The sequence below is a fragment of the Crinia signifera genome, chromosome 7 (assembly GCF_055691185.1).
Source record: "Crinia signifera chromosome 7, ASM5569118v1, whole genome shotgun sequence".
NCBI classification, from domain to species: domain Eukaryota; kingdom Metazoa; phylum Chordata; class Amphibia; order Anura; family Myobatrachidae; genus Crinia; species Crinia signifera.
Genome location: NC_139223.1, coordinates 29,207,378 through 29,226,546, shown reverse-complemented (window position 1 = coordinate 29,226,546; position 19,169 = coordinate 29,207,378). Strand labels below are relative to the sequence as shown.

Here is a 19,169-nt window from a genome sequence, read left to right as displayed (position 1 = left end):
TTTGCAGCTTACCAAGCCAACCTGAATGGGGCCCATTGTACCAGGGGCCACACTTCTTCATACATGGGGTAGAAGCAGTATCAGTGCACATAATGGTGCGGATACCGCGTCCCCCCCATAACGAGCCTTCTTACATCCACACCGTTGTCTCTTCCATCCAACACAGCTACACCCCGGCCAGAGAACCGGCTAGGAGTGAGAAAGCCGCACTTACTTGTGTTCCTGCTGCATAGTGGTAGCCGTCACATCAAAGTATCTCACCACCCCGCTGCTGAAGCCGCATGCCAGGGCCTGCCGGGCAGGGTGAAAGGTCACAGTGCACGGAGTCTCCTCATTGGCTGTGAAGTCATACAGCTGCAAACACACACAAGAGCAGAGAATAAATTGTACACTTTGCGGATACATAAGAGAGACTTTTTATCAGAGACAATGGAGCAAGGGGTAGAACGCTTTCTCCAGGGCATTGTCACTTTAACCAATAGGATTGTGCTATTTGGGTGGAGAACCTGCTTTCTTTCAGTGTAACAGCACATTTTACTAGCATAATATTAGGGCAACATACATTGGGTCCACCACTAAAGGTCATGGATGGAAGGTTGACACAAGCATAAGACCGACAGTGTCTAGGACCACATGGGCTTTTCACAAATACCATCTACAAAGTTGCCGGCATGTTCTGTGAGCGCAATGATACAAACCGTCACACAATCCATTTTAATTCAAGGTTGTGAAGCAACAAAAATATAAAAAAAAAATTCCAGGGGCGTGAACACTTTTGCAAGGCACTGTAGCAACTGAATTGGTGTATTTGGCATTAGAAAGATACAGTCATGTGACCCACTGTACAATTACCTACAGTCAGTTATTACTAATAGTATATTATATGAGAAAACAGGCGCTGCCCATAAGCACACGGGCGCGGCCCATAAGCACACGGGCGCGGCCCATAAGCACACGGGCGCTGTCCATAAGCACACGGGCGCTGTCCATAAGCACACGGGCGCTGTCCATAAGCACACGGGCGCTGTCCATAAGCACACGGGCGCTGTCCATAAGCACACGGGCGATGTCCATAAGCACACGGGCGCGGCCCATAAGCACACGGGCGCGGCCCATAAGCACACGGGCGCTGCCCATAAGCACACGGGCGCTGCCCATAAGCACACGGGCGCTGCCCATAAGCACACATGTGTCCGCCAAACACCCAATACTCAGTCAGTGCACCTTCAGTTTCTGTTACTACAATGCCAGTGGAAATAGCCATTGAGTCGCTATTATCTCAGCGTTTCATCCACAGACATGAATGATCTGCTGCTATCTCATAATAAAAGGGGAAACAATTCTAAATAAATAGGAGGAGAAGGCTGGGTCCATTACTGACGCATACCTCCCAAAATGACCCATTCCAGGAGGTACAAAATGCTCTGTATCTGGACTTCCTAGCCAGCGACAGTTGCAGCCACAGCACAGCCCAAAGTGCCAAGAGGGGTGGCACACCAACTGTCAGTGAGTCCCTGGCTGTAGTCAGTGTTTGGAGTGACAGTTGATCTAGCTCCCCTATAGAATTGTGGCCTGTGCTGCAGCTGCACATCTGCAGCTGGCAAGGAAAACCAGGAAAAGAGCATTTTGTCCCTCCTGAAATGGGTCATGTTGGAGGGTATGCTGACGGGAAATAGTTTTTTTTATTTGGTGAATTTCAACTAATTATATCTAAATAGGGTGATACAATCACAAAATCGGCAGCCCAGATACTACATAAGTACCGGATTATCTTCCTTATAGGGCTCTAAATAGGGTGATAATACATTCCATATTGCACCAATTTTAATCACTGTTTGAAATTACCTAGATATCATCAGTGGCATAAATAACACATAACAATCAGCCTGTGATGTCACAATCAGCATGTGATGTCACAATGCCCAGTGTAAGCAGAGAACACCTCTGGCTACAATCTGCTGGACTCATTTGCTGCCTTGGGCTGAACCAGGAAGCATCATATACAACGTGCTGGAAACAGACCCTTATTATTGGAGTATATTCAGCAATCAGAGCCACCACAGACCACAATCAGTGCTATAAAGAACAGGACACTGAATAAGAATGTGGAATTGCTTGACATTCCCATGCTGCCGCAAGGCAAGCACCCCTGATGAAGACACATCAAGTGGGGCCAAGCCCACGACTATCGAGAACAGTGAGATAGGAAGATCTGCCAAGAGACAGCCGCTCTTCGGCCGAATGAGGCGATTTATGACTAAAAGAAGGCCGCGCATAAATGGCCAGGTTGATGTTACCCATCTTGTCAATGAGAGCCTAAAGAATTCCATCTCCTGTGTTGACTTATCAATCTACACACAGGACTCACAAGATACTATTGCCAAGAAGCCTGTCTGTGAGCCTGCAGAAGAAAAGCAAGAGTTATCGCCACCAGAATGCAAGAAGCCTGACTGTGAGCCTGCTGAAGAAAAGCAAGAGTTATCACCACCAGAATGCAAGAAGCCTGACTGTGAGCCTGCTGAAGAAAAGCAAGAGTTATCACCACCAGAATGCAAGAAGGTGCAGGCATCCACCGGCGAGCTGCTGGCCTGTCTTTCGGTGTTCCTCTGTCGCAGGTGCAAGCAGCGGGTGTCACCAATACGCATTGCTGAATGGATGGTGTCTGTAGACAAATCTCTCACTGGAACCTGGCAGCCCTTTGGCTTCCTCACACCGGCCAATTTAATGTTTCTGTACATGCTCTGCCGTGAAGTGATTGCATCAGAGCTGGACACCAAGCGGGAACTAATGGAAACACTGTCAACCTGTCTGTACATCTCATATTCATACATGGGCAGTGAACTAAACTGCCCAATGAGCAATTTCGTAATTGACAGCTCGAGGGAAGCCTTCTGGAACCGTGTCCTCTCTATTCTCAACCTAATGAGTGCAAAAATGCTCCGCTTCCATATGGATCCAAAATATTTCATCCAGATCTTGGAGGATCTTAAAGCTGAAGGTGGAGAGCTGCTTATACAATCAGTTTAAGACAGTACAGCTCTGGCTTGGGAACCAAAAAGAGACCCACATACAGGCTTGGGAACCAAAGACAAAGAGACCCACATACAGGCTTGGGAACCGAAGACAAAGAGACCCACATACAGGCTTGGGAACCAAAAAAGAGACCCACATACAGGCTTGGGAACCGAAGACAAAGAGACCCACATACAGGCTTGGGAACCGAAGACAAAGAGACCCACATACAGGCTTGGCAACCAAAGACAAGGAGACCCACATAATGGCTTGGGAACCAAAAAGAGACCCACATACAGGCTTGGGAACCGAAGACAAAGAGACCCACATACAGGCTTGGGAACCGAAGACAAAGAGACCCAAATACAGGCTTGGTAACCGAAGACAAAGAGACCCACATACAGGCTTGGGAACCGAAGACAAAGAGACCCACATACAGGCTTGGGAACCGAAGACAAAGAGACCCACATACAGGCTTGGGAACCAAAGACAAAGAGACCCACACACAGGCTTGGGAACCAAAGACAAAGAGACCCACATACAGGCTTGGGAACCAAAAAGAGACCCAAATACAGGCTTGGGAACCGAAGACAAAGAGACCCACATACAGGCTTGGGAACCGAAGACAAAGAGACCCACATACAGGCTTGGGAACCTGAGACAAAGACACCCACACCCCTCCCCCTCCCCTTCCCCTTTCCCCCTCCCCACCCGTGGCTGTTATTGCATGGCTATCGGGCGTGGCCCCTTGGCGATGGGGTTACCAGTTCTGTAAAAATTGGTAGTGGCACAGCCACCATGGACCAACGCAATATTTTTTTAAGAAGTCTAATGCTGGGTACACACTAGACAATATTCCAGCGATAGTGTCGCTCATGATTCCCATGAACTCACTGACAAACGATATCTTGGAGAAACAAAAAATAAAATCTTCTAAGGTAACTTCAGTGGCCACATCCAGGAGTATACTGTAACTGACCATAGAGCAGGCATGTCCAAACTATGGCCCTCCAGCTGTTGTGAAACTACAAGTCCCTCCATAGCTTTGCTATTAGGGACCGCTACAACTATGGCAAGGCATGCTGGGATGTGTAGTTTCACAACAGCTGGAGGCCACAGTTTGGCCATGCCTGCCATAAAGCAGGATTGAGCTGCATGGATAGAGGACATTGGGGTCACTAACAACCTGCGGGAGCGCGCACCATTAACAATATAGTGCGTACACACTAGACAATAGGCAGCATACACACCAAGTGATACACGCGGGTCGTTAACAACAACACCACAAACTGATGACCGCATACTTTACGAACTGGCTTCTACCTACATGTAATTGATGGGAGTCCCGGTATATAATACACAAACACAATTAGCGGGAAGAAGATCGCTTTATTGGGTAACTCTAAAATTAAAGGTAAGTGCACGACACTCAAAGAGCAACACGAAAAGCGTATTCCACTTTCCACTGCATTGTGCAAGCTGATCTAATACGGCTTCTATAAGAAATGTACTGTAGCCCGCTGCATACTGCAACCTTCATGGCTGAGCAGTGGGGCAGGAGATCAGGCAAACGGAGATGCAGAAGGGAAGTCAGACAATGCAACAAGCCCAGTTACACACAGGAGAACAGGAATGGGATTGCAATTCTAGCTTTAGGAAAGTAAAATAGATGGAGGTAAAAGTTTGGCCTATTTATTAGGGCTGGATGATATAACCAATAGTGTGGCTGTGCCCTCTCATATAGGACCTAGATCAGCAGTGAGCGCAGATATGCAAACATTTTATTTTTAAATCGCTATTTTGGGGCTACTGGTATTATGCAAGCGCTTTGCTACCTATCACAGCACTCGCATTATAGCGATGTATTTGCTACATTTCTGGGTACTTATGTATTATCTGGGCTCCCATGTTAAATGCACCCCATTTTTTCATACCCTTACTATCCAACTACGCATGGAGTTGATTTTATATAGTGTGGCGAGCGCAGCGAGCCACCGTGCCCGAAGCGTGGTGAGCGCAGCGAACCCCGCGAGGGGACGCGGTCTCATAAGAAAAACGGGAGCCCAGATATTACATAAGTACCCATTTCTGCTATTGCATTGTGGGGAGGGCGTCCAAAAGTACAAATGAAGCTGAATCAGGCCCATAATCCGCTCCACTATTACAAGCACAAGGTCTCTACATACAGCAACATTAAAAACAATGACACATATCTCCACTAACATTGAACAATGCACTAAAACAGGATTTGACAACATCCAGCATGTGTTTCTGCAGGAAAATACATTCACGCCACCCCAGGTCTCTGTACCTATCCTGCCTGCCCCATACGTAGCCATTGCATGCCTGTGCTTGGTGTGTCACTTAGTGCAGTTGTACCCAATCTGTTCCTAGGCACCCTGGGGTGCCTCCAGACACATTGCAGGACCAAAACAAATGATTTATGGTCACACTGATTGGCAGCCACTAGCACTGGTTTTGCCTATTATTAAATGAGTGGATAGCTAGAACCACAACTATGGGGAAGGGTATGCAATAGTGTTCAATCTAGGCTGTGTTAGCAGGGTGAGGCAGTGTTGGAAGTGTGAGGCTGTGTTAGCAGGGTGAGGCTGTGTTGGGGCTGTGTTAGCAGGGTGAGGCGGTGTTGGCAGGGTGAGGCTGTGTTGGCCAGGAATGCCCCCAATACAGAAGTTAGCAGGAGGCCCTGCCCACATTAGTGATGTCATTGGGCCCAGCCCAGGGCCCCCTATCCCCCAGCGCCGTGCCCTCCTGTAATCCTGCAGTTATACTGTATAAAATAGTAACATACTTTAAAAACATTCAAATTTGTACAAAAAACGTATTTGAAACAATTGATATATATATATATATATATATATATATATATATATATATATATATATATATATATATATATATATATATATATTATTGATATGTTTGTTTTAAATACGTTTCTTTGTACAACTTGGAATGTTTTTAAAGTATGTTACTATTTTATACATGAATTATGTTTTATCCTAAATGCACAGCTAAAATGCCTGGTTACATGATAGTTAAAGGTCCATCACGCCCACACACCATGTGGGAGGGGAGGAGAGTATCTAAGGTATTTAAACCAAACAGAGGGCTACAGGCAACACCACCTTGAAAAAGACCTGTTGCTCGAAACGAGTCGGTGCGGTGTTGCCATTTACATTTTTATATCCAGACTATGCCTCTTACTAGTGACCATCAGAACTGGTAAGCATCCCCGGGTTTTTTAACATCTAAAGTCTCCCAGGGACGGGTCTAGAGTAATACATAGGAACTGGCATATACAGTCTTTATCATTGGAAAAATATTTGTTTTACAATAAAAAGTCGTTTTTATGAAAAATCACTGGAAGTACGTCCATATCTAAAGATACCTTGATGTGAGGATCCCCATGCATACGAAAGTAAGTATACAAGTAAGAATACTTGCTTAAAAGATACCTTGATGTGTGTTATAACCTCCTGCTATATGTAAGCATCAAATCAGGGTCAGGTATTAATTATGGGGGATTTTAATTTACCCGACATTGATTGGGAAAACGAAACAGGTAAATCAGCAAGAAGCAATGGGTTCTTAAGCTTACTTAAAGACCAGTTTATTACACAAACGGTAGAACCTCCAACTCGTGATGAGGCACTCTTGGACTTAGTATTAACAAATAACACAGACTTAGTTTCAAACACAAAAGTAATTGAACAATTAGGGAACAGTGATCACAATATGGTTTCACTGGAAATCAACTTCAGTAAATTACATCAAAAAGGATCTGCAAAAATACTAAACTTCAGAAAAGCGAACTTTGAATTATTCAGGGAAGCCCCAACAGGAATTGGGTGGGAAACGGTTATGGAGGGAAAAAATGCAGAGGAAATGTGGGATACTCTAAAAAAGGTGTTTGATTTACTAACTATTGAATACATTCCTAAAGTAACTAAAGGTAAATTCAACAAAAAAAAGCCACCATGGTTGGACAAAGAAGTAAGGTCAGCTATCAACAATAAAACCAGAGCCTTTAAATTCTATAAAAATAACTTGAATGAGGAGGCGTTCGCAAAATACAAAGAATCAAACAAAACTTGTAAAGGGGTAATCAAAGCAACTAAAATATTATATGAAGAGTGCATAGCCACTGAAAGCAAAACCAACCCAAAGAAGTTTTTTAAATACATAAATAGTAAACGTTTAAGGAAAACATAGGCCCACTAACTGATACTAGTGGAAAAAGTGTTACTGAGGACAAGGGAAAAGGAAAACTGTTAAATGTGTTCTTCTCATCAGTATTTACTAAGGGAGAGCAGACTGTGGAATGAACATTTACCACAAACGGGACAAATAAGCCAGATCTCATTGTGGATTTCACGCCGAAGGAAATAATACTCAGGCTAAGCAAACTCAAAACAAATAAATCACCAGAGCCAGATGGGATTCATCCAAGGGTATTAATGGAATTAAGGGATGAACTAGCTACCCCCCTACATTATATCTTTAGCAAGTCACTATCGTCAGGTATAGTACCAAAAGATTGGAGAATAGCAGAGGTAGTGCCAATATTCAAAAAAGGAAAAAAGGAAGATCCCGCTAATTACAGACCCGTTAGTTTAACATCAATTGTGGGTAAACTATTTGAAGGATTTTTAAGGGATGGTATCCAGGAATATTTAGATCATCACCGTCTACTCAGTGCTAACCAACATGGGTTCGTGAAAAATCGTTCATGCCAAACTAATCTACTAGGGTTCTATGAAGAGGTTAGCAAAAACCTTGATAATGGAAATGCTGTAGATGTGATTTTCCTAGATTTCGCTAAAGCATTTGATACTGTCCCACACAAGAGATTGATTAATAAAATGGAGAACCTAGGATTGGGTGAAAATATCTGCAGATGGGTAGGGAATTGGCTATGTAATAGAGAACAAAGAGTGGTTGTGAATGGTGCCGTATCAGATATGATACCGGTACTAAGTGGAGTGCCCCAGGGTTCGGTTTTGGGGCCCATTTTGTTTAACATTTTTATTAACGATATTGGGATAGGGTTACTCAGCAATGTATCCATCTTTGCGGACGATACAAAACTTAGCAAAGCCATCAAATCATCAGAAGAGGTCACCATGCTTCAAAATGATCTTGCAATTCTAGATGAGTGGGCAAAAAAATGGAAGATGAGGTTCAATGTAGATAAATGTAAGGTTATGCACCTTGGGAGACACAACCAGTGTGCAAGTTACAACCTTAGCGGAGAGGAACTGGGTAATTCCATACTTGAAAAGGATCTAGGAGTCCAAATAGACAGCAAACTGGGATGTAGTGCCCATTGTAATGTAGCTACAAAAAAGGCCAACAAAATTCTGGCATGTATTAAGAGGGGAATGGAAACTAGGGACTCAAGGCTAATTATGCCACTATATAAAGCAGGGGTGGGGAACCTTTTTTGTGCCAAGGGCCGTTTGTATGGGGAAAAAATCCTTCGGGGGCCATATGTAAAAATTTCTCTTACAAATTGGCCTGCTGCAGCCGTCCCACGCTCCGGCGGCTGACGCTGAATGGGACTAACAGTCTCTGGCTGCTGTTGATTAAGAGGAATCTCGCAAGAACTACCGACCACTCGCGAGATTCCCCTGTACTTGACTCCTGGCAAAGCCGCCTGGCAGGTGGGAGGGCCACTCAGACCGGCCACGGGGGCCGCATACGGCCCCCAGGCCGGAGGTTCCCCACCCCTGATATAAAGCATTGGTGAGACCTCACCTAGAGTACGGAGTACAGTTCTGGGCCCCACACTATAAAAAGGACATCATAGAATTAGAAAAAGTCCAAAGGCGAGCAACAAAGCTTATTAGGGGAATGGAGAATTTAAGCTACGGGGAGAGATTAAGCAATTTGGGACTATTTACATTAGAAAAGAGATGTTTAAGGGGGGACATGCTCAACATGTACAAGTATATCAAGGGCCAATATAAGGAACTGTCACACACCCTCTTTTCTACTAGAAAGGAATCTAGGACACGAGGGCATGAGTATAGATTAGAAGAAAAAAGATTTCATTCAGCTAGTAGAAAGAATTTCTTTACGGTCAGAACAGTCAAACTCTGGAACTCTCTTCCCAGAGAGGTGGTAACGGCTGGCTCATTAAATGCGCTCAAGGCAAAGTAGGACAAACATTTACTGGAGAAAAACATCCATGGGTACAAATAAGAAATATAATCTGTCTGTAAAATACCAGAACCTACCAAATCAGCAATGGATATCTATACCAGGTTGAACTAGATGGACGCAAGTCTTTTTTCAGCCTTACCTACTATGTAACTATGTAACTATGTACGTCTATCCCTTGGTGTTTGATAAACACGTGGTGAACCCCTAAAGTTTCTTTAACACAAGGGAAGAGGAGACATTTTTGGTGGCCCTGGAAACCCCGATATATTGAACTTATATTCAAACAGGACTACACATTGTTTTTTGTTATATTTTGTTTTTATTTATATCTCATCTGGAGGAGATCGGGCAAGGAAATCAGTGACTGCATAATACTCCTGGGACGTAAGCCTTTTCCACAACAGTGGGCGCTTTTTCCTACTCTAATATTTTTGAGCACTGAATCATGTTGCAGACGGCTGAATGTTGTGAGTCTGACACTTATCCACCAGCCATTGTCACACCTTTTTTAAAGGGGAGGGGGCACCAAATTTCAACTTCCTCCGGGCAACTGGGATGACCTTACACCTCTGTGTCACGCAGGTTACGGACACTAGATGCTGATTTATAGGGATGTCACATTATTACACATGGGGGAGCTCAGCAATGAGAACCTCTGCTGGCTGTGAGATCACAGGGATCACGTTACACAGCAATGATGTCAGCATCAGAAGTTACATATAACCTCACCACAAGGGTACAAGTTGGTGAGATTGGCATCATTGTTGCACAGGCCTGTTATGCGATCGGGTACAATTCTTGCTAAAAGTCAATGTTCATACAGAAGCCTGCGACACAACATAAGAGACCTGTGCGTGGTGCCACATTACCTGCTGCAGAGAACACAGGTCCCAGATTCGGATCGTGTTGTCCTTGGACACAGTGGCCAGCTGAGGCTGAGATGGGTGGGTGGAGAAGGCTAGAAGAGAGTCTGTATGTGAGCGCATTAGAGTCTGGTAACCCCGGGAGGGCACATCCAGAACCCCCAGCTCTCCACTTCTAGTGCAGGATAGGACGCGCAGACCTTCTGGACTGATGCACACACAGCTCACCGGACCCTCGTGTTCTGCAGTGGAAGAGCAAAGACTGTTACACACTTATCAGGTCTACCTTCCTCAGGCACCAGTAACACCCATTCTCCTACATATCTACCTTCCTCAGCCACCAGTAACACCCATTCTCCTACATGTCTACCTTCCTCATTCACCGGTAACACCCATTCTCCTACACGTCTACCTTCCTCAGGCACCGGTAACACCCATTCTCCTACACATCTACCTTCCTCAGGCACCGGTAACACCCATTCTCCTACACGTCTACCTTCCTCAGCCACCGGTAACACCCATTCTCCTACACATCTACCTTCCTCAGGCACCGGTAACACCCATTCTCCTACACGTCTACCTTCCTCAGGCACCGGTAACACCCATTCTCCTACACGTCTACCATCCTCAGCCACCCGTAAGACCCATTCTCCTACACGTCTACCTTCCTCAGCCACCCGTAACACCCATTCTCCTACACGTCTACCTTCCTCAGCCACCCGTAACACCCATTCTCCTACACGTCTACCTTCCTCGGGCACCGGTAACACCCATTCTCCTACACGTCTACCTTCCTCGGGCACCGGTAACACCCATTCTCCTACACGTCTACCTTCCTCGGGCACCGGTAACACCCATTCTCCTACACGTCTACCTTCCTCAGGCACCGGTAACACCCATTTTCCTACACATCTACCTTCCTCAGGCACCGGTTACACCCATTCTACTACACATCTACCTTCCTCAGGCACCGGTAACACCCATTCTCCTACACGTCTACCTTCCTCAGGCACCGGTAACACCCATTCTCCTACACGTCTACCTTCCTCAGCCACCCGTAAGACCCATTCTCCTACACGTCTACCTTCCTCATTCACCCGTAACACTCATTCTCCTACACATCTACCTTCCTCAGGCACCGGTAACACCCATTCTCCTACACGTCTACCTTCCTCAGGCACCGGTAACACCCATTCTCCTACACGTCTACCATCCTCAGCCACCCGTAAGACCCATTCTCCTACACGTCTACCTTCCTCAGCCACCCGTAACACCCATTCTCCTACACATCTACCTTCCTCAGCCACCCGTAACACCCATTCTCCTACACGTCTACCTTCCTCGGGCACCGGTAACACCCATTCTCCTACACGTCTACCTTCCTCGGGCACCGGTAACACCCATTCTCCTACACGTCTACCTTCCTCAGGCACCGGTAACACCCATTCTCCTACACGTCTACCTTCCTCAGGCACCGGTAACACCCATTTTCCTACACATCTACCTTCCTCAGCCACCGGTAACACCCATTCTCCTACACATCTACCTTCCTCAGCCACCCGGAACACACCCATTCTCCTACATGTCTACCTTCCTCATTCACCGGTAACACCCATTCTCCTACACGTCTACCTTCCTCAGGCACCGGTAACACCCATTCTCCTACACGTCTACCTTCCTCAGCCACCGGTAACACCCATTCTCCTACACATCTACCTTCCTCAGGCACCGGTAACACCCATTCTCCTACACGTCTACCTTCCTCAGGCACCGGTAACACCCATTCTCCTACACGTCTACCATCCTCAGCCACCCGTAAGACCCATTCTCCTACACGTCTACCTTCCTCAGCCACCCGTAACACCCATTCTCCTACACGTCTACCTTCCTCAGCCACCCGTAACACCCATTCTCCTACACGTCTACCTTCCTCGGGCACCGGTAACACCCATTCTCCTACACGTCTACCTTCCTCGGGCACCGGTAACACCCATTCTCCTACACGTCTACCTTCCTCAGGCACCCGTAAGACCCATTCTCCTACACGTCTACCTTCCTCAGCCACCCGTAACACCCATTCTCCTACACGTCTACCTTCCTCAGCCACCCGTAACACCCATTCTCCTACACGTCTACCTTCCTCGGGCACCGGTAACACCCATTCTCCTACACGTCTACCTTCCTCGGGCACCGGTAACACCCATTCTCCTACACGTCTACCTTCCTCAGGCACCGGTAACACCCATTCTCCTACACGTCTACCTTCCTCAGGCACCGGTAACACCCATTTTCCTACACATCTACCTTCCTCAGCCACCGGTAACACCCATTCTCCTACACATCTACCTTCCTCAGGCACCGGTTACACCCATTCTACTACACATCTACCTTCCTCAGGCACCGGTAACACCCATTCTCCTACACGTCTACGTTCCTCAGGCACCGGTAACACCCTTTCTCCTACACGTCTACCTTCCTCAGCCACCCGTAAGACCCATTCTCCTACACGTCTACCTTCCTCAGCCACCCGTAACACTCATTCTCCTACACATCTACCTTCCTCAGCCACCCGTAACACCCATTCTCCTACACGTCTACCTTCCTCGGGCACCGGTAACACCCATTCTCCTACACGTCTACCTTCCTCAGGCACCGGTAACACCCATTCTCCTACACGTCTACTTTCCTCAGGCACCGGTAACACCCATTCTCCTACACATCTACCTTCCTCAGCCACCCGTAACACCCATTCTCCTACACGTCTACCTTCCTAAGGCACCGGTAACACCCATTCTCCTACACATCTACCTTCCTCAGCCACCCGTAACACCCATTCTCCTACACGTCTACCTTCCTCAGGCACCGGTAACACCCATTCTCCTACACATCTACCTTCCTCAGCCACCCGGAACACACCCATTCTCCTACACATCTACCTTCCTCAGCCACCCGTAACACCCATGCTCCTATACGTCTACCTTCCTCAGGCACCGGTAACACCCAGTCTCCTACACGTACCTTCCTCAGCCACGGTAACACCCATTCTCCTACACGTCTACCTTCCTCAGGCACCGGTAACACCCATTCTCCAACACGTCTACCTTCCTCAGGCACCAGTAGCATCCATTCTGCTACACATCTACCTTCCTTAGCCACCCGTAACACCCATTCTCCTACACGTCTACCTTCCTCAGCCACCCGTAACACCCATTCCCCTACACATCTACCTTTCTCAGGCACTGGTAACACCCATTCTCCTACACATCTACCTTCCTCAGGCACCGGTAACACCCATTATCCTACACCAACACAAACAGCTTAGATTTGTACTTAAGCCAAGGTGAGAAATGCACAAACGCTAACGATCACCGAAGTAACAACTTACCTGCTTCCAGGAAGACCCCAGAAAAGTCTAAGGGCCACAGACGTAAGTAGCCGTCCTCCGACCCAGTAGCACAGTAGGTGGCAGAGATACAAAGGCTGTTTATTGCAATACCGGGACCTGAGAGTAGAAGAAACACGGTGGTCACTGTTTAGATCAACATGCTCAAGACCAAATTTGACAAAAAGAACGATGTGGAAAAGGTTTGGGTTTGTTTGGGGTCAATGTCAAGTGAACACGCGGCCCCCCAATTAGAGTAGTGTCCAGAACACTTTACCTGTCCAAGTCCACGTAGATGGAAAAGTAGGAAAAAATTGTCAAAGTTGACCGCGTGCACGTCCACCTTTTGTCAATTCGACCTACACATCATCGACTTATCATCCAGATCCCTTTGGCACAGGGCAACAGTTGTAATTGGATGGTGTTACAGTGCCGTATGGTCACCGTCCTCAGAAGACTGGGTGAGAGGACCATATATGCAGCTACAGAGAGAGCGTCACTGCAGAGGCTGGTGGACACTAATCACAGGGGGACTCTGAAACTCCTCCCACTATGACATCAGCAAGGGCTACGGTATAACAGATAGACAATGTCTAGGTCCACAGTCACTCAATCGACACCTTGAAACGGTCGACATGTCATAGTTTGACATTGACAGGAGGTCCACACAAGCTTAAGGACGACATGGGCATGGTCAACACCCACTAAGTCAACATGCGTTTTTCACGTGTCTATGCCAACATGGACACCGTATAAGTGTACCACGTCCCCTCTACATGCTTCGGGCAGGATGCCCCGCTGCGCTCAGCACACTAGTATACTCTCACTCTATGAATCACAGGCGCATTGCCACAGCTTGCGACGGCTATTCCCATACGCAGTAAACATGGCTCCGGAATCTTTTGTCCTCCAGGCCGAATTACTTAAAAAAAAAAAAAAACTAAATTGTGGTTTTCTCCAGCAGCTGGATGACCCAGATGGTGGTGATCCCAGGTAGAACCCTAATCATTCTTCGCACATGACAGCGTTGTGTACCGGTAGGATAACAACATGCAGTGAGACCGTATCAGTAAGAACACAGTCCCATAATGCATTCTCACCAGAGCTGAAGGTCTGCTTCTCCCGGCGTTCGCTGTGTTGGGGCTGATTCGGCTGCAGGCGGCGCACGTTAGACAGTACCACGTTCTTGTAGTCTATCTCTAGGATGTGCCCGCTGCGGCTACACACATAGCTGAGGAAAGGAAGAAGGAGTGAGTAATCTGTAAGCGGACAGACAGACCTGGCTCTAGAACAGGCGGCATTGAGTCCGTTCTCTATACCCTCGCTACTTACAGTGTCCGGTCCTCGGGTTCTCTATCAGGACTGTGTCCGACCTCAAACGCCAGGTCTGTGAACTCCAAATTGTGGAACTCACCCAAATTAACTGGGCAGGACCGCAAGGAGCCACTACGCACCCGCCACAAGCGAATATTGTCCCTCCCGCACGATACCATCCTAAAAGCGAGGAGATTACTCATTGGTCACATAGGACAATGCACAGAAACATTCATCTTTCAAGTTTTTTTAAAACATAACTGTACAGAATAATTTTCTCCCACATCGTCATTACATAAAACACAGATATCAGGCACATGGACCAACCGCCGGGCTGCGCCACCCTAACTGGAATTCTTAATCTATCACATTTTAGCCCTTAAACTAAAACTGATATTAAGACTTAAGGCCCATTTACCATAGGATCCCATATGCAATGCGATCTGAGCAGGATCTACCGCCCAGAATAGCATTGCAATATGCGATCCTATCGCTGCGATGGATCCCCCTGCAGACGCAGGGACAGGGGCTCTGTGTCAGATAGAGAACATCAATGTATGGAGATATATCAAATACAGGTTGAGTGTCCCTTATCCGAAATGCTCGGGACCACAACCATTTTGGATAAGGGATTTTTCAGTTTTTTACACACTTAGGGGGGTATTCAATGCTCCGCCGCTATTCCAGACGTGGGAAATAGCGGCGGGTCCCTATTCAATGCTGTCTTTACCGATAGCATTGATGCGGGATCACAGCAGAATGAGACAGAGGCTGTAAGGCCAGTTCTGCCGATAACGGCCGTGGATTGTCGCAATCCCGGACGCAGACTGACAAACTACGACCGTTTACGTGGACACGCCCACTTTCTGCCGATAGCAGGCGGGACATTGAATCCCGCCTGCCGATTTGCTGTCGGGAGGGATCGACAGCCGTGATATCTCTTGTGGTGCCCCGATAGTCCCCCGGCGGCCTTCAGGATCCTCTTCAACAACAAAAACAAAATATTCGGAAATACCACGGTTTTTGGAATAATTCGGTTTTTGGATATAAGGATAAGGGATAGTCAACCTGTATCTTGTAAATACCCTTACTTGCTTACAACATCCCAGCACCATCTATTGGGGGCTGGCCTTTACATGCTAAGAAACTCCAAACATGTGTATCTTCCTAGGAGATGCACGCACATCATGCATAGTGACCTGTGGGAGTCTTTGGATGATGCCCAGAATCCTCACAAGGTTTACAAATAAAAAGAGAAGTTGGGGTTTATTTTGCCCCCAGGAAATCTTTAGAACTAGTGTAGGTCACACTGCGATCTCCCAGCATTCACCGACCATTGACCAGCAACAGGTCGAGTTCCACAAGTTGTATGAAATCCCATGATTGGTGTAATGTTAGCACTGAGGCTGTGGGTTCAATTCCCATCATGGCTCTGTGTGGAGTTTGTAGGTTTTCCACGTGCTTGGGTGTGTTTTTCTAGGTCCTTCCGTTTCCTCCCACAATTCACAAACATATTATATTGTAACATGTATAAGTATTTCTGCTGCTGCTGCGATAATGATACCTGGTGTCATCAAAGAATGCAATCTTCATAGAGTGGATGTCCACGTCTGTATGAGCCTTTGCCAGGACCACAACCTCTCCACCGCGGCCGGCCTGAGATGTGTTCCACACAACCACCATCTGCAGAGGAGAAACCAAAAGCCGAGGTGCTGAGGGCCTGACCTCATGATACCCTAGACCCAGTGTCTGGGAGGACAGATAACTACTCACATTTTTCCCGTGTCCATCTTTCCCAACGCCGCACAGGACTGAGCCCGTGTGTGAGAAGCTGGAAGAGACATCACAATGAGATGTTTGTTATTCTGGTTGATCTCCGAGTATACCAGACGCTGCCCGCCGAATGCCGGTATGCCCGTCCCCCTCTCGCACGGGCTGCAAATGGATTATTTGATGGGCGCCAACCATTTAATGATGTGGAAGGCCCACACACATCTAAGGTTACTTTCAGGTAATCTTAGATATGCTTGGACATTCAGGAGAAAGTGGGCGGGCAGTTGACATCCGGTGAGGTCAGCTGCCCGCCCCCGGCACCCGCGTCACGGGCCGTCACCATGGGAACAGCCAGCAACTTCTTATTCATTTAGAATCTTCTAGAAGATAATAGATAGCATCTGATTGGTTGCCCATAGCAAATTCACATGTGAAATAGAACTCCCACCTTAGTAAATTTCCCCCAGACACTAGAAAGCTCCAGCCAGGCTAGGGTGATCCAAATAGATCAATATCCAAATATAACTGAACCTTCATCAGGCTTTACCCTACCAGGGCTGAAGCCCGGAGCTGTCCCCATCATCCCTGGTACCCTGTCTACGGCTGACCAGCCAGGGTGATCAGGGTTCGTCCAGGGAACCTTGCTTAAAAAGTGTCTCCCGCAACTGTGGCTGTGGAGCCGGATGCTGGTTCCAAAATACAGGGGACCTCCAGTCTTTTTGTCCCCCCATATTTTTGGAACCAGGACTGGTCCAAGAGCCTGGTGTTGGTTTCTAAATACGTGGGATCCCCGCAAATCCCCCCCCCCCCTTATTTGGGAAACCAGGACTGGCTCACTGAGCCCGGGGCTAGTTATGCTCCATTTTAACAGAAATCTGCACACTCCTATTTCTAAATTACCAAATTCTGACGGTCTTGAAAATCGGGTGCCGGACGGGATCCTGACAGTCATTTACCCGATGTCGGGATCCCGACTGTTAAAATACAGACGCACGGGTTCCCGACGGGCATCGGCTATTTTCCCTCGTGGGGGTCCATGACCCCCATAGTGGGAGAATAGAATAGGTGGCGAGTGTGGCGAGCCCGCAAGGGGCGTGGTTGCACTTGCCACGCTGTCCGAGTCCGGCCAGTTGGGATCCCGACGTCGGGCTAATGACTGTCAGGATCCCAACTGTCGGAACCCTGTACCACACCCTTGAAAATCGCACTCTATTAAATTTGTGAATTTTGGGACATGTGCGATTATTTAGCTGTCCCTGTTACGATGTAGACAGCTATATACTGTACATCACCTGTTTACCACTGTCACAGTAATGAGCCAGAGATGCTTCTAGCAGGTATTCCCAGTTATAGGAGTGCTTACCTCAGGTACGACACTGAGTGAGCGTGGGTTTTGAACATGGCGAGGCAGCTGCCTTTCTGGAAGTCCCAAAGCCGTACCATGCTCAGTGCGCCAGTCTGTGCGGATGCCAGGAGGGTGCAGCTGCCATTAAATGAAAGGGCTGATACCTGCAAGAGTAGGACAGTGAGGAGGGAGAGAAGTGGCATCGTTAACATAAAAGGACGTAAAAGGTTTCCTATCACTGCTCATTCAATGTACTGATGGTTACAGGTAGCCTGCCAAGGAGATGTTTTACCACTCAGCTGACAGACTACGGTATTACTGAGGCGGTCCGTCACACAGAGCATGAGGTGTGTAACCAGGGGGCATTCCTGAGGTGTTAGTAGCAGAGATAGCATACAGCACTAAGCCAACCACCCGTTAATACACATCACTGCTGGGAACATGACTATCAGTCCTACCCTACAACCTCGCTGCCTAGGTGCCATCCCTGATGCTGAACTGTCCTTTGTTCCTCCCAATAGGTCTTAAAATCACGTTACCTACATCTAAATAACATATACAAAGTACAACCATATGTTACACAAGACAACACTCTAACCCATGTTCTCATCATCTCCAGCATTGGTTATTGCAATAGTCTCCTTACTGGTTTCCCCTGTGAGAACTGGGTGTCGGGGTAAAGAGCACACCTCCACTTTCTGATCTGTGCAGGCAATAGCTATATTGCAGAATGGGATCATAGTAGGACAAACCTTGTCTGTGTGACCCAGGAAAAACCTCTGTTCTTCACTCTGCACATTCATAGATACAATAACCGCATGGCAAGGATACACTACGGAGCAGCCTGTGTGAGTCCAGAGAGCCTGAATGACAAGAGGATTCTGGGATTAGCGTACGACAGACAGGACAATATATGAGGGGGCAGTACACCTGTCTGGGAGTAGCGAGAGGTACAGGGTATGGCAGTCTGGGAAATAGCGAGAGGTACAGGGTATGGCAGTCTGGGAGTAGCGAGAGGTACAGGGTATGGCAGTCTGGGAGTAGCGAGAGGTACAGGGTATGGCAGTCTGGGAGTGGCGAGAGGTACAGGGTATGGCAGTCTGGGAGTGGCGACAGGTACAGGGTATGGCCGTCTGGGAGTGGCGACAGGTACAGGGTATGGCCGTCTGGGAGTGGCGACAGGTACAGGGTATGGCCGTCTGGGAGTAGCGACAGGTACAGGGTATGGCCGTCTGGGAGTAGCGAGAGGTACAGGGTATGGCCGTCTGGGAGTAGCGAGAGGTACAGGGTATGG

General features: G+C 47.5%; 1 protein-coding gene and 1 pseudogene across 1 annotated transcript in view; one reads left to right on the top strand and one right to left on the bottom strand.

Moving 5' to 3' along the window:
• LOC146021116 (WD repeat-containing protein 90-like) overlaps positions 1-19,169 on the bottom strand; it is a 46,079-nt gene that overhangs the window by 17,701 nt on the left and 9,209 nt on the right. Inside the window, exons 12-20 of the mRNA XM_083154917.1 lie at positions 18,628-18,738; positions 17,894-18,039; positions 16,531-16,588; positions 16,322-16,440; positions 14,776-14,937; positions 14,544-14,674; positions 13,447-13,563; positions 10,068-10,303; positions 215-354 (exon numbers count right to left, since the gene is read on the bottom strand). Coding sequence (XP_083011043.1) covers positions 215-354; positions 10,068-10,303; positions 13,447-13,563; positions 14,544-14,674; positions 14,776-14,937; positions 16,322-16,440; positions 16,531-16,588; positions 17,894-18,039; positions 18,628-18,738 — 1,220 coding nt within the window. The remainder of the gene's footprint in view (positions 1-214; positions 355-10,067; positions 10,304-13,446; positions 13,564-14,543; positions 14,675-14,775; positions 14,938-16,321; positions 16,441-16,530; positions 16,589-17,893; positions 18,040-18,627; positions 18,739-19,169) is intronic.
• On the top strand, positions 2,104-3,027 carry LOC146020410 (cyclin-dependent kinase 5 activator 1-like; annotated as a pseudogene).